This window comes from Prorops nasuta, unplaced genomic scaffold, assembly GCF_024137725.1.
Source record: "Prorops nasuta isolate Cenicafe-Biocafe unplaced genomic scaffold, Cenicafe_Pnas_1.2 PNAS00019, whole genome shotgun sequence".
NCBI lineage: Eukaryota > Metazoa > Arthropoda > Insecta > Hymenoptera > Bethylidae > Prorops > Prorops nasuta.
Window position 1 is genome coordinate 995,977 of NW_027116816.1, and position 15,584 is coordinate 1,011,560.

Genomic DNA, 15,584 nt, shown 5'->3' on the forward strand with positions numbered 1-15,584 from the left:
GAGTCATTTCGCCACAGCAAATATCCGTGCCAGCGCGGCCTTGTGGAAAAGCCGACTATCTCCACCCCTGTGTGACTCGATATTATTCACCCTTTTATTTTGCACAATCGCTCCCGAGCCGCCTGCCTCCTTCCTGCTTGTCCTTTACCCCTCTACACCCCCCTCTCCCCTCCCCCTTCCATCGCCACCTACCTTCTTTCCTTCCTCGCGCTACCTCACCAATCCCGCTCATATTTCTTGCCCGCTTTCTCGATAATTCGCACTTAATAAAAAAACAGATTTTTAAACTCTACATTATTAAATTAAGTAAAGAGCTTTATCGCGCCGGAGACCTTAACTCTCGCTCCTTTCCCACGGCGAATAAAAATTAGATATTTCCATTAGTACGTAAATGAGGAAAAATTTTAATGGAAAATCATTTATACTACTCGTCACGGTTGAGGGTTCAGCTTCTGTCATATTTAACGAAAATCTGTTTTAGCAAAGCACGAATGCGATGAGAGTAAAAATATGCGTTTTCAGCCGTTTAATCGATCGGCATGTGAGTTTGAGTCACTCCGGTTCAGTGATCTTCGTCACTCGCTCGACTAATTTCTATTATGGCTCTTTAAACTGCATCGATATGTGTATATAAACAGATGTCTATGTATCATTTATATCATCGAACTTCTCGTGTTTATTGAAGAAGAAATATAGAATTGCTTGTCCATATAAATCAAGAGGTATATTTTATTGTTAGCGATCGCGTTCGGGAAGAGATTAGTTGGTTTGTTGATGAATGAACAGTGGAAGAATGTTGCGCGTGAAAAATCATCGGTCAGATACGCTTATGTTCCGGAAGAATTGCTGGTAGCGCGTCGGCCGCAAATTCGTTTCAAGTTAAACGATTCGACCTGCATCCGTGCCCGGAGCTTTTTATATGGTTAATACGATCGGTGTCGGAGGGTGGAACGAGGGTGGTCGATTTACATGGCATGATGGTGTCACAAATCAGGGGTCCACGCGTATAGGTGTGCCCCGTGGCGTCAGTGTAGGCGTATTTGTATTTGTATGCTTGTATTTCAATCAATACCCTGTTGACACGGCGCCGGCGACCAGAGCACATAAATCATAAGACAATAGAGAATGGTGCGAGGGAGGTGCGACACTGAGAATCTAAGTATTCCATTGTCGTATGCGCTCCATCGTTGCTGCTTGTATACAAGGTGGGATAATAATTATTATTATCCTGTCATCTAATACATATAAATATAATAAAGGGAGATTAGAACCATTTTATTTCGCATTTTTCAAAAACAAACTGGGCTCCTCTCCTATATATCATATTTATTTCTAAAAAAGTGCAACTGTAAGATTCGACACGATAGACCAACCGTCGAATAAATAAATGTACTCGATGAGGAAGATACGTTATTTCTCGTTTTCGTAAATATTGTTAAAAGCGCGATTGCTGAATACATTATTATATTTTTCTATGGGCGTTTGATATGTATTATGCGTAGTAAAAAAGCAGAGGTGTATGAAAATTTTACGGATTTTTGAATGATATCACTGGCGCATTGAATGAAACGTTTCAGTAAAAGCAGCTGGGAACGGGTAGGTGTGTATGAGAAAGAGAATTTCAGGGAGGTAAAAAGGGCGAAAAGAGACAGTAAATGAGGGAATATTCACTAGTACATATAAATGTCCGTGCCATCATCCTTATACTCGTTGCACACCCGTTATATAAGCGCGTGGAAGCAGCTAGGCGAATGCCTACGTACCTACGAAATGTAGATAATAGATGAAATATTCGTGAGGTATGCGTGGTATTAAACCGACACCCTGAAATTGTATTTTATAGCTCCTCATACCCGATTACAAAACGCTCCTCGCCCACTCCTCTCCCGATTGCAACCCTTTAGTCAAGACTAAACCTGCAGACACATCCTTTCGTCATATTCCACCTAGTTGTAAATTTCTCTTTTTCCTTTTATACTCGAAATATTCTCATTCTCATTCCCACCTATCTGCATTTACGACTTGCTGCTCGAATCGTTCAGAAAACATTTACTGCGCTATACATATATATATATAACTTTTCTACACACACTTTTTAATCTCAATTGATAATTATACGAAGAAAAAAAAACAAGATTGTGTGTGTAATCGATATTACTTTAATGTAAAAGAAACTTGAGTGAGAGTAATCTGGTTTAGAGAAGAAGAAAAAAAAATGCTCTTTATTCTGTGTATGAAGTGTCCGCCGCAGCACAACTATGGACAACTCACTTGCAGTAGTAGAAGTCTGTTTTCCGTACGAGCAGCCAACGTGTTTGCCAAGACGCAATGTTCTCCCTGGAGAGCCGGTGTCTTGGAGGAAACTGTTCACTAAAGCTTTTGCAGTATAGACTAAATGTAAATGTTTACTCTTGAACCTTCGAGGAATTAACGGTGTGTTCTAATATTCCACATTATATATATATATATATACATATATATTATTATTATACTTTAAATACTTGACGGAAAAAGTGAAAACAGCCAAATAGTACTGGCGATCAAAGATATATTTACGGACCTCTCAGATTTGATTTCCTTAAATTCTCATAAATCTTTAGTACTTTCTACAATAATGTTGGTTTAAAGTCCTTTCTTTAAGCTGAGCGATTTACAGTTTCTACTTTCGTGGATTGCTACCGTCTTTGTTTCCGCCATATTTAAAAGTCAGGTGAAGTCGCGCCCTGGTTCCGCCAAGATTAACCGTCTTCTGACTTCCAGTTTCTCCCGGCTGGAAGAGCGAAAGAGGGAGAGGGAGAGGGAGAGAGAGAGACAGCAAGTATATTAAATTAAGCCTTCGCAGAAATTTTCTAAAAATTTCGATCGCTTTCAACAAGTTAATTTAATCATTTAACTTAGATATTTGATTAAATTTTATCCATATATAACGTTCGATCATTGCAAAAATACCTTTTTACAAATGTACGTAGATATATAAAGATTATTTACAATTTTGTTAAACATGCTCTCTCTATAGTATCGTCATAGACCCCTACAGGTTATAGAATATCCTCTCTAGGAGTACAGTTTCTTTACACTTGTAAAAAAATTGCTGTTCTTTATCCTGTCCACGATAGTATTACGGGCGTTTCATGTAGACATTGAAAAAATTACGATCGTAAGAGAAGACATTGCACGCGTAATGAAAAAGTATTTGTAAACAAGATTGAATGCACACGGAGCACTACTTTAGATTTAAACATTCCCTCACAAGGGAATGTATGCGTCAATTTATCTGTGTTTACTTTAATTATAGTTGTCATTAGCCTCCCTTTTGCGAGCTATTAGACGATATTTGTGAAAGAAATTATATATAAGTAAATGAAGGATCTAGGTTGGGGGGAGTTGGACTTTGCGCGTAATAATTTGGCTTTAGTATTCCTATATAATGTTAAAATAAGGTATGTGTATAGGTAACGTATATTATATAGGCATAGAGAAAATAACATACACGAGTTAGCTCCAGTATATGAATAAGCAACACTCGAAATAGCTCTTACCATATATATATATATATACGTATAGGAGTACTATATTATTTCTCGTATTGAGTTCGTGACATTAAAGGCGGGAAGAGAAGAAGGTGTTTGCAAATGGTGCGTCGACATAAGGGTGAGCATAACACTATAACTCCCACTTTCATATCTACTTTCCTGCCCAGTATCGTCCCCTGAAGGTGCCCTTCCTCCTGTGAATTTTCTCACGCCATCTTCTTTCAGTAGAAAGAAAGATGCCATTCATACCGAAGAGGAGGAGCTATTTTTCTAGCTTTTTTATTCTACCCTAATACTTCTCTGTACACTGCTACCTCATCTTTTCACTCATATCTAACTTTCTCCTTTCCCAATTCGTTATACATATCTCTCCTTGTCTAGTTGACAACTCGCACGCACTTTACCGGCATAACACCCCCCGGCCAAGTGTATACTTTATTTTTATTTATCGCGTGTCCTGATTTCTTCGGAGAAAGATGCGCCTATATAGGGTATATAGCCCGAAGGATCGGGATATTGTTTGGATAAAGGAAGCATTAAAATTACGGGGTGAGCAGATAATAATGGAATGGCGTGGACAGAAAAATATCATCAACTGGCGGATATTGCCGGGAACAAAGTTGGGAGAAATGGAAAGCGAAAGGATGACGAGGAAGAAATGCCTGATGCTTCCGTAATTAATGAAATGCATTAACTTTTTCATGGAGAAGGAGCAAACGTGAAACAATGGCGGGAGGAGGGGGGAGGGGAGAGATGTATGGGAAGAGACAAAGGAGCACGCCACTCATCCTTCGTCTCTCTCGCTCCCTCTTGCAGCATTTCCCAATAAACCCTTACATCACCTCTCCTTTTAACATTTTATTCTCCAATGTGTCTTTTTTCTATTTGCTTATACATCAATGTATTTAGCACGTTACAACAGTCGCAAAGAAGTTCTCACGCGAGTTCACTGTCAAATAATTCCCATTTATTTCGAATATTAATTATTAACGCGACTGTCGTCGTAACAGCCATTCATTCGATTTTGCAAGTATTTTCAGCTTTGGTATTTTTACGTCCAGTCCTTCAAAGGACTTTCCTCAGAATATGGATATTGAAATTGCTAAATCTTTGCGTATAAGAGCAAATTTAAGCTCTTTTTCCATGTAGCGTCAACAAAAATCCACCAGCGCACGAATGTGAATGTGGGTAAACATAAAATGTAGTAGAAAATATAGACACACTCCAGCGTCTCCGACCCGACGTAGCTTTCGAGCGCAATGGGCAAAGACTGAAAGATGTTCGTGTCCTTATAACCACATTCATAAATTGGCCAAGTTTGTATGGGTTACGTTACACACGAAGTCTGTGCGCTTGCAGCCCTTGCAGGCAGAGGCTCTGCGAACGGTATGTGTCCCTTAGGCGTGTGTATATGTACGTGTTACATATATTTGTACAGTGCCAATCATTGCCATATGCCGTGCGGCGTCTTCTTTTTCTCGCCCTCCTTCCTCCTCAGGAATTGACGTCGTTTTTCCCGCCGCCGGTTTTTCCGTGGACGCTAAAAGTTCAAAGGCACCTTCTGAGACGAATCTTCAGTAATTCTGTCACGTGCGCCTCAACGCAACTTATGTGCAAAAAAATTACTTCTCAAAAGGCAAAACGACCGATGTTTGATAAAAAAAAAAAAAAAAAAAACGCCCTCGGAAAGTATTTTGTCAAATTTGAAATGAAAATTTCACCCCTTTACATCGTGCGAAATAAATTGTATTATCCCACAACGTTTTATCTATAATTATATAGATTTTAAGCGAGATAATTATGCTATTATATTAATTAATTAATTGATAAGAATTTGGAACGATCGTTTGTGCAGGGGATACCGCGCCTGTAAAGCATCTATCATTAAAGACACTCCTCCCTGACACTAATGGCTACATGACTTACGAGGGGAGCACCACGCATCCAGGTTGTTGGGAGACCGCAGTTTGGTTGATTCTCAACAAACCTATTTACATTACTGCACAAGAGGTAAGATCCACTTTTGCCAAAATACCACTCTCCTGGTTAAAAAATATCTATAATTACTCTTCGGATGCGAGTACAGTGCAATATAATACATTCGAGCTGTTTATATCTTCTCTTGTTTTTGGTAGTTTCATCGAGCCATTCCTATTTTTGCCATTTACTTTAGTCCTTTGTTTGATGAAATAATTTTGAAATTTTTTAGTCGATTAATTTGTCGAATTGCCCTGGCTTTCAGACTTTAATACCCCGTTCTCACTCTCTCCATCTCTTTGTGTATTTCAGCTTTACGCTTTGAGAAAATTAATGCAGGGCCCGGTCAGCACTCCGAAAGCGCCACTCGGGAATAATTCTAGGCCTTTGCAGGCTCTTCACCATAGGACTATAAGGACGAACATCGATTTTCGAAAGGTACATTATTCTGCCAGATATATGTAGATATTGCACAGGCCTTGACGCATATTGGAATTTTCGCGAATGACAGGCTTGTACTCGCAATGAGTTTTCACAATATGAATGCAATATTCGATACCTTCGCATGCGGCCATTGCGCATGTTCTTTTCGCAATTAAAAATAATACTTTCTTCATCCTACATTTTTTCTTATAAAAACGATCAAACCTATTTGATTATTTCGCGTTAGCGCGCGTTTGCGTTATCTAACTAATTAAACCAAAAAATCAATAAATAACCAGAGATTGTTTGTTCGTGTAGCGGGACGATGCTAAATGTCCATCGATGGCACAGGACATGCATTACAGAGGTAACACAAAATATAACCCAGGATTTTCTATCCCTAAAACTTCTCAACTCGTCGCGAGGGAATGCTCTCGATGAGAATTTAAAAAGATGACTTTTTCTTTCCAGCCAACACGTGGCGGGACGACGGATCTCTATCGCACAACGTTGTATGAAGATGACTTGTAAATCCACCACACAAATCAAGCACACCGCGAGTGTTACGTTAGAAAAATTATATTCTAAAGCAAACAAAGGGGAGGACTGTAAAAAAAAATACAATACATATTACAGGGAGCTCGAGTCATCTTTGACTATAACTGTCAATACGATTGCGGAGACATCGCTGACTGATGCAATACTATTTGTTAGGCTTCTTACCATCTTTCCTTTTCGCGAATGACAAATTTCGTCAAATCTATTTTCTATTTTTAGCATTGACAAAATGCAGTACTGAGAAGGGGTTTCTAAAAATGTTTTCTACCAGAATATTCCCGCGACTGTGTATAAATTTTTAGAAATGCTCCGAGGATAAGGACAAATAATATATTATAAATACTATATAAATACTATGCTGAGTAGATAACTACGCTCATTTTCCACCAATTAATTCAGCTTACTCACTTTATCCGACCTATTAAAAATAACCTTTGTCAATTTTTTAAACACACATTGACTACGCAGTGTTTGATACAAATGAATTAATTTCCTTAAGTTTTAGTCTTCTATAGATGAGATTTAATTTAACGCATATTCAGTTCGAAACATTCGAGTTTTCCAGAATTTCAAATCTCACTCGAGTCTTCCCACGTTGAGCGGCAGCCACGCCTGGAGGTATTTGACATTTGGCTGAACTGTATTTCGTATGTGGTATTGTCTCCTTTTCCTATCATAATTTTGATATTCACTTGCCCTTTGCGATGCCATAGAATATTTAAACTCGTTTATAAAATATTTAAAAGATGAAACTGCAATGAGCAGGATTGTATAATAAAGGAAATAATAATATGTGAAAAAATAATCTCAAGTTTGAATTTAGCTAAAGTCAATTTATGTTTCGTAAACTCATTTTTATCTCGGGAATATTCTTGGACTATAGTGTGTACCAATAGAATGAGTTTGCTAAGCATATACATGGGATGAGCGATTCGTCCCAAAAAGAAACTAGATTTCAATGAAAGAGACTATTAAAACAATAATAAACATTAACTATTAACAGAGCTTTACGTGTGTCGATGTATAAAATATTTTAGTTAACTTAGTAAATATGAATGTTAATCAGGAATTAATAGGCACAGTTTTTGCCAATGCCCGTATTAGAGTCAAACGAGCCGATATCAAAATTTTTCATAACAAAAGGGCGACAAAAGAAGTCAACAAGCTTAATATTAATATTTAAGCGAGTACGTACTTTTTAAAATTAATTGTGCCTATAACTGTTGCAATATTTTTGTCTCTTATTTTATTACCAACTCGAGTAAGTTTATACTATAAGTTATACATAATAGACGATACAAAATTTGTTCGTATGTTTGGACGTAAAATGCTAAGAGCATCAAGAAAAGTTCACAGCTAATTCTCATCGACCACGTTAATAACTTTTTGTCAATTATTTTGTAGCCAAGTGATATACGTAAATCATGTTAACAAAAATTGTAAAAATGAAGAATAGTTGAATAAGTGAGTATTAACTAAAAGAAAACGATCAAAGGAAGAGAAGGAAACAAGTTTCCATGAAAAGAAAGTTTGTCAGCAATTATGTAATTATATTAAGTCGGAGTTAGAGAAGTAGTGAAAAGAAAGCGACGGTGACGGAAAATATGAGCCATAAAAAAGTCCAACTGTAATTCAGTTGGACTAATAGTAGTTTATTCAATGGACAAATAACCTCTGCTTTTGTATATATAACATCAAACAAAAATGTACGCTACACATATATGAATAAGTAACGGAATGATGAATAGAAATGGGCGAATGTATAGAAGATAAAACTGTATTATACAAAATAAACGTTTGAAGATTGTGGTTAACGAATTATGTAATAATAATAACAACAATAATAATAATTATAATATTAATAATTAACAACAACAATAATAATAAACGCAACGTTATATTGTACAAAAGTGGTATACATTATTGATCATTCTGCTAAATATTTTATTTTGCGAAAAAAATTATTCCAGCTTTTCCGTATTATTTGTCTTGCAATTTTGATACACGGTAAATAACCAGAAGTTTAACTAACTAAGACCTCAGAAACTTTAAGTGGAAATCTTGTTATAATCTGTCTGATCTGAAATTGAAAGAGGACGGGAGCAAATCCAATAGAGCTAGAATATTTTTGATTATTTAGATTGAAACCCGCAACAAACTAAGCCGCCCGGGAGCCTGCGATGCTTTATTTTGTCCCACTGAAACGGAATATACTCTCTTTAATACGATTATGCAAACGACGATCCATCGGATGTGTTCAGCAATGGCTGCAAACGTTCTTTAAAGTTGAACAGTTGTTCAGCAAAAATGCCGTCTTTAAAACTTGAGATTTTTAAGAAAAACTTTTTGTACGATTTTTGTTCTCATTGTCTCTCGGATTTTAATTGTCGTATAACTAATAATATCTAACTGACACAAGGACCCAAAAAAAAAAAAAAAAAAAAAAGAAAAGGGAAAAACTATGTAGTAATGTAAAAGCAGTACATCAGACCATGAAGGCAATATACTAAAGATAAAGTTTATGGTATCGATTTATCACTATTAGAGGAATATCTATTAAAATTTAATAAAGATAAATATAAGAGGGTGAGTGCTCGTAAAACTGAGGTATTAATAAAAAGAAGAACTAATATCCCGTCTTCAATGAACGAATATAAGAAGTTTGGTGAGGTGTCTACAATTCTGCAATTAATTCTTTGGATCAAGGTGTACGTTGATCGCATGTGTGTCGGGATGAGTACGAGCGCGTATTTGTGAAATGGGGTAATAAAAATATTACGAGGATCTCTAATCTTTCTCGTATAATGGTATCCATAATTCCTTGGCACGTTGTGGAGTCATGATCGGCTTCTCATACCAGTTTGCTCGGTGCACCCACGGACTCATCCTCTCGATTCTTCCGTCTCTATATTATATACCCTTCCTCGTCTCTTAATCTTTGACCCCTTTCCACGCTATTCCCGAATCCTCTATACGGAAGCAAAAAACTGCCAAAGGTACCAAGAAGGCAATGATAACTTTTAACGTCCTTCGTCCTATCCTTGCTGACTCTTCATCTATCCTTCTTATATTTTCTCCGTTTCGAAAAATTAAAACTTCCTTTACGACCAATGGATCAACCGATTTTGCTGAATTTTCAACAAATGCCAATTTTATCGCACGACCGTGCCTGATTAATCGCTCTATAGCTTAAAATTTTCCCTTCATCCACTTCTCTCACTGTGGCAAAAGAATTTTTACTCTCTCTCTATACGGAATATAAATCGATCTGTGTAAACTAATATATGTACTACAGCACTTTCCGGAACAGAACAAAGGTCCGGGCATTTTTTTTCAGGGAACGCAGTTTTCGCTCGGCTTCGATAAGATGATATTCGCAAATGATATTCAAAGACTGGAATAGAATCAGTCACGTGGAGGAGCGTGTATATAGGGGTGAGTATCAGAGAGAGAGAGAGAGAGAGAGAGAGAAAGGGTTGGAAGAGAAGAGCTAGGAGGAACGAGAGACGGGTTCCGAGCTCCCACTTACCAACTGAAGGGGCGCCAAGGTAAGGGTAAGTATTCTTGGTGTTTAGTATTCCGGCGCCATTTGATTCCTCGGCTCCGGTACGTGGGCCGCATTGTTTTCGAGTCTGACGTCTCACTACGTCGAATAGAGGGCGAGTTTCGCGAGAATTCGCCCATGGAATATTATCATAGCGTGCGGCAACCACTACTTCCACCAGCACCCCCGCTCCCCTATCCCCTTCCCCTTTTCACTTCCATCCCATACTCCACTTCCACCTTAGCCCTTCGTCGTACCCCCATTCTTGCAACACTCACCTCCTCCAACGGCTCCTATACCTCTTAGTCCTTGTTTACCCTTCTAACCGCTGCTGACATACATTATACTAATTCTCACCTCTTACTTTGCCAAAGACATTAGTACGAACCAACCACCGTCGCCGCGACGCGATCCTCGTAGTAATACGAGCGATGAGCGATGCGTACATTCATATATCTCTCCTAGTCTGCATTTTATTCGCACATACCTTCCATGCACCCATGATGCTTCTCTCTCTCTCTCTCATTATTTCGAGGAGTTGCATGGAAAATCTCGCGATACAGTCGATACTCGTTGAATCAACTCTCTACTATATTTCAATAGCAAAAAAAAAAATAGTGTATAACAGCGCATATACTCCCTTACCTATCACCGTACAAATCTCGTTCGCGTGCTAGAATAAGGCGTGCTTCATTCAATTTATATACGAGCAACATGATCACGCTACATACAGTATACCTGTTCTCCAGGGATCATCCCCATAATCAGTTCTATTGATACTAACTTGAAATATTGCACTTTGTACAAAAAGGCTGAGCAGATAAATGTGTTACGAGAAAATTCTGCAGCAATCTTAACTTCACAGGTACTTATTCAGTAATTTGATGAATTACCTTTCTATCCAACACTCTTTAGTATCTATATACATCATTTATCATAAATTATAATTAGTAAGCAGTTTCTAATTAATGAGCCAATTAGAGGAAAGTGCAACAAAAGGCGTAATTAATTTGTCCACATTATTGTCATAAAGCCTCTTCCAGTAATCCTGCGTGTGAATTCTGCACAGACATAACTTTGGTTGATTTACACCGATTGTGTTTTGCTCAGGAATAAAAAGGATCGATTTGAAAGTGTAAATCTTGAGAGTCTGCAAATAATTATGTAATAAGAAAGAAAGCTATCGAGAGTTTCTCTTAGCGTTAACGATGTCCACGGTGAAAGAGGGATCAGTGTCTCTTTGTCACTATTGGACGAAGGTATTTTACGAATGCCCATTTTCTCAGTCCTTTGCCTACTAGCGAATATAATTGCAGTCCTATAAACGCCTTCTGCCGAGGCACCGAGGGAGATACGCCAGCAGCATTACTTACACCAATACCGAGGCAAGTTTTATCGAAGCTATCGGCATACCGATATTTCAAAGCATTGATAAAAAAGGTCGTATTGAGCCCAGCAGCGATGGGCGTTCTCAACTGAAGAGACGATCGCGGCTCTCTACGAATGGGGATCTGTCGTTGACGGGACACAAAGAACCGCAAGGATACCTGGGAAGTTTCTAATGATGACAGTACGCCCCCGGCAAATATCTTTAACGATATCGAGAAAGGTGGCATCCACCTTTCTTACGCTCACTTTCTCCTTGTACCATTTTATGGCGACTGTACGCTTGCACCCCGCAATCCCTAAAGCCCTCACCCTTACCCTCGTGTTATCTTCAAAAGAATTTGGCGCGAGCAAGAAAACCGCTGAGTAATATGGATTTTATAAGCACAAGCATTCCTCTCAATTCTCTCATTCGACGTCGATAGTTTTTTCATTCTTTTCATTTTTTCCTTTCTTTTTTTTCATCCCTCCACCATCCATAGCAAACGAGTGAAATTAGCAATAATATTTCACTTATATATCAAACAGTTTTTCACAATTGTTTACGATATCGTTGAACAAAAACCATATGAAACATACGCGACATTCGCGATGCAACAAGTTCTCTCAGCTTTCTGTCAACGGTTAAAGAAAATAAATTCTACAATTCTCTGGAAAAATGTAACAATACATCTCGCATTTGGTATTAGAGGCTGATTGTTATTTAAAGAACGGATACGCGAATAACAGCGACTCGCTATACACGTATATATATATATATATATATATATAGACGTTGCTCCTTACGGATTTACTTGTCGAAAACGTGGTACAGACTAGATCAGGGTTTGCGCGTCCCTTGTTCGCGGAGAGAATCAACATGGATGCATGGTAGAAGCATTGTAGTCACCATTGAAATTCTAGTAAACAGATTCTTCGGTCGGAATTTGCGATTGATAGCTTTATCGTGAGGGTAAAATCGAATTGGTCCAAGGTGCGAGGTATGTGCATGCTATACATACCATATATGTACTTTACTCTAGGGGACAGTGAAGGCGAGTGCCTATATAGGTCCGAGATGTGGCCAACCCCGTGTTGTGATAAAGAGCAGAGCTGGCTTGTATGGATCATAGTTCCAAGTTTGAGATTTTGTTTTGGTAGGAATGACGGCAATGGCTGTTGAATGTGTTTGGATAGCAGAGCGGAGTCGTGGCGTAATCGAAGAGGCAGTATGGGGGTACGATAGAGAAGTGGATATCTCCTAGAGAAAATAGCAGGTTGGGGTATGGAGGATGGAAAATGGAAGATAGCAGCGGCGTGACAGAGACTGGACGTAGAACGGTGACCTGCAGAGGGGAAAAGGGAGTAGCTGAAGGGGTCAGGGTAAGACCAGAGGGTGGAAGCTGGAACTAGACTGGCACTCTGTTCCAAGGAAAGTGGGAGAAAAGGAGGGAGAGGGGAAAGGAGGAAGAGAGGCAGAGCAAGGGTAAAGGCTGGGGTACGATCCTGCTGGCTTGGAATGCTAGGGAATGGACCGATCTCATCCCCATTCCCCTATCTTCTATATCCATCCCCCATCTCCTCCCGTTTCTGTTCTACTGGAAGCCCGGTTGGCGCCAGAGCTACAGTGAGATGCAGACTGAGAGACGCCGCGACGCGCATCGTTACTGTGGCGCCTGAGATAATATATATAACTTTATGTATTGTATATATGGTACACGCTATATACACTTATATCCCTTCCTTTTACTTGGTTTTCTACAAATCTCGATACCTCTTTGTCTTTCCAAAGTCCGTACGTCCTTTGCATCTTTACAAAAGCCTTGAACCTTATCCTATATACCCCCTAACTATACGCAGATTCGCATCTTTCCCCTTCGGGGCATTTATTTGCTCCTCCTCCCCATTATAGCGTTGATAAATTATAATAGAAAAAGAATTCGTACGAACCTCTCTTATCTGCTTGTTATAGAGCGTTTAGCTGCTCATCATGTTTTTTAATTATGCTAATGGAACAGTAGGAGTAACGAGGATCAACTAAATAATATTTTCACGAAGCCACCAGTTTGTAAAATATATATATTAGGTGGAGCGGTTGGGCATTGTTCATTCGGCGTGACAGAAGGAAATGAAATACGTGTGTATTTATGACACGCCTAAACCTGAAGAATTCGTAAAAGAGATAGTGTTATATATAGTTTTACGTATGGAGTCGTATATAATAGGAAATGCGTCGAGAGTTTAACGAAACAAGAAGAGTGTATAGTTTGTGTATGAAAGCTAGGGGATGTTGTTATTTAGACGTCGGTGATCAATATCCAAACGATAAGTAGAGAGTCGATGACGAATGAGGTTGGTTAATAGATTATAGGGAAGATAGCGAATACAGGAGGCGTAGACCGGTATTAGGTGGAGAACAGCGGAAGACCGCCCGAGTTCATATTGTCGATCGCTACGCGGTCTTCTCCAAACGACGAACTAAGATAACTCGAATAAATATAAAAGCGAACGCCTTCTCTTCTCTAAGTGAAAATCGATGGAGTTTTATTATGTGCCGAGTCGTCCTCCCTCTCCCGATGTAGTCGCCTTACGCCGTTGCGCTTAGTCATTTGACCTTACGCTTAAAGTGATCGAAATTCAATAATATGAATACGTTGGCTGTAAGTGCATTGTCATATATTCCTTTTTTTTTCTCTCTTCCATTTAAAGAACATTAGATTTAGAGCGAGTAACGTACAACAGCCGATATTTTTGCTTAGCTGAATTCTATTGCGACGTCTTTACATGTATAAGGTACGGAATAGGTTATATGGCATTCGGATACTATATCGCCGTTTATTTCTAGTAGTTTCACTTCCTTCGATAAAATACGATCTTTCTAACAATATCATAATTAATAGGGAACGGAAATGATAGTATAAAGCAGATTTGTCTGATTGGAAATGTGATATAAATAGAGGTATTAAATGAACTATTAATCACAATCGGAGAGAGTACTATAACGCACCTGCAAAATCTGATGAATAGGAAGATGCGAATTGCTGCACCACAGAATTAGATATTGAAAGTCTCCCAAGTATTGCAATCGAGATTCGGTTAATTGCATCTTTTGATTTACACGCAGCTGAGAGCAAAGTTGTATAAAGTTACTTGGACGATATCAGGGAACAAGCCAAGAGAAACGGAGCTGGTCACGGCGTGGTAGTATCTTTTATTCCGTGGGGAAAAGTGGATGGACGAGGCTTTTTAGGTTTTTTTGTTTTTAGAGCCTCAAAAAGTTTTTCTTTTCAAGAATTGAACATCGATGGAATATCGCGCTGCTCTCGCAAAACAAGTTAAGGAGTAATGTTTGCTGAGGGAGCACAGCGAAGATCTTTTCTAATTTTTAGCACCAATCCAGAATTATTTTATTATCCAGAGCGGAAGAATAATATTAGTCGGTGGCTGAGTCGACTTCTTAATTTGCATTAATGGATTAATTGTTGAAATTGTTTTCAAGAGAGATCTGTATAATAATTATAAGTATGCTTCTTGTGATTGAAATGTACGTCAGATTGTATTATTACAATGCTCGTCATGCACATCCCAAATAACATTTTGAAACGTGAGTGCAAGTCAACATAGAGGCTAAGTCCATATGTATCGCAGTATGAATTCAACATATGAAATATTGTATACAGTTACTCATCTCGTACACGTATGAAGTCTTTACTACCACAGTATATTATAACCTGTAGTATACAAGTTTTTATCCTAAAAATGTCATTCTGATTACTTTTTATCAGCTACATTCTGCAATATCAAAGGTAAAATTGTAACATCCGGTCTTCTAGTATATACTTTTTATTTCTTTAATGAAGGAAGAGTTTCTGTAGTATAAAATTGTACGATTACTTTGATCCAAAAACCTTAGAACTGATTCACGCAAATTATTGAAATATTGATTTTCCTTTGGATAAAAAACGACCGACCGCGATGTGAGATTCTCAGATAAAATATCCAATTTAAAGTTTCATCGTAATTTTAGAATTCTTGAAAGTAAATTAATAGTATTATCTACTGACACCTCTAACCACATTCAGATCCTTTTATCGTAATCCCATTGCACAGAGACTTCTAACTCACTTGACCTTCTTTATGAGGAACTTTGTGAATTTCTGCTATTTGCTGTGTTTTGTATTTAC

At 38.3% G+C, this 15,584-nt stretch overlaps 1 protein-coding gene across 2 annotated transcripts in view; it reads left to right on the forward strand.

The window, feature by feature from the left end:
- The window catches only part of CARPA (Carbonic anhydrase-related protein A), a 109,700-nt gene extending 101,333 nt beyond the window's left edge, over positions 1–8,367 (forward strand). The window contains exons 7-10 of one of the 2 annotated variants that reach the window (XM_066738729.1): positions 5,389–5,543; positions 5,823–5,948; positions 6,252–6,300; positions 6,387–8,367. In XM_066738729.1, coding sequence (XP_066594826.1) covers positions 5,389–5,543; positions 5,823–5,948; positions 6,252–6,300; positions 6,387–6,451 — 395 coding nt within the window. In that variant the 3' untranslated portion in view covers positions 6,452–8,367. The remainder of the gene's footprint in view (positions 1–5,388; positions 5,544–5,822; positions 5,949–6,251; positions 6,301–6,386) is intronic. The other variant, XM_066738730.1, reaches the window with a different exon arrangement.
- The last annotated feature ends 7,217 nt before the right edge of the window (positions 8,368–15,584 follow it).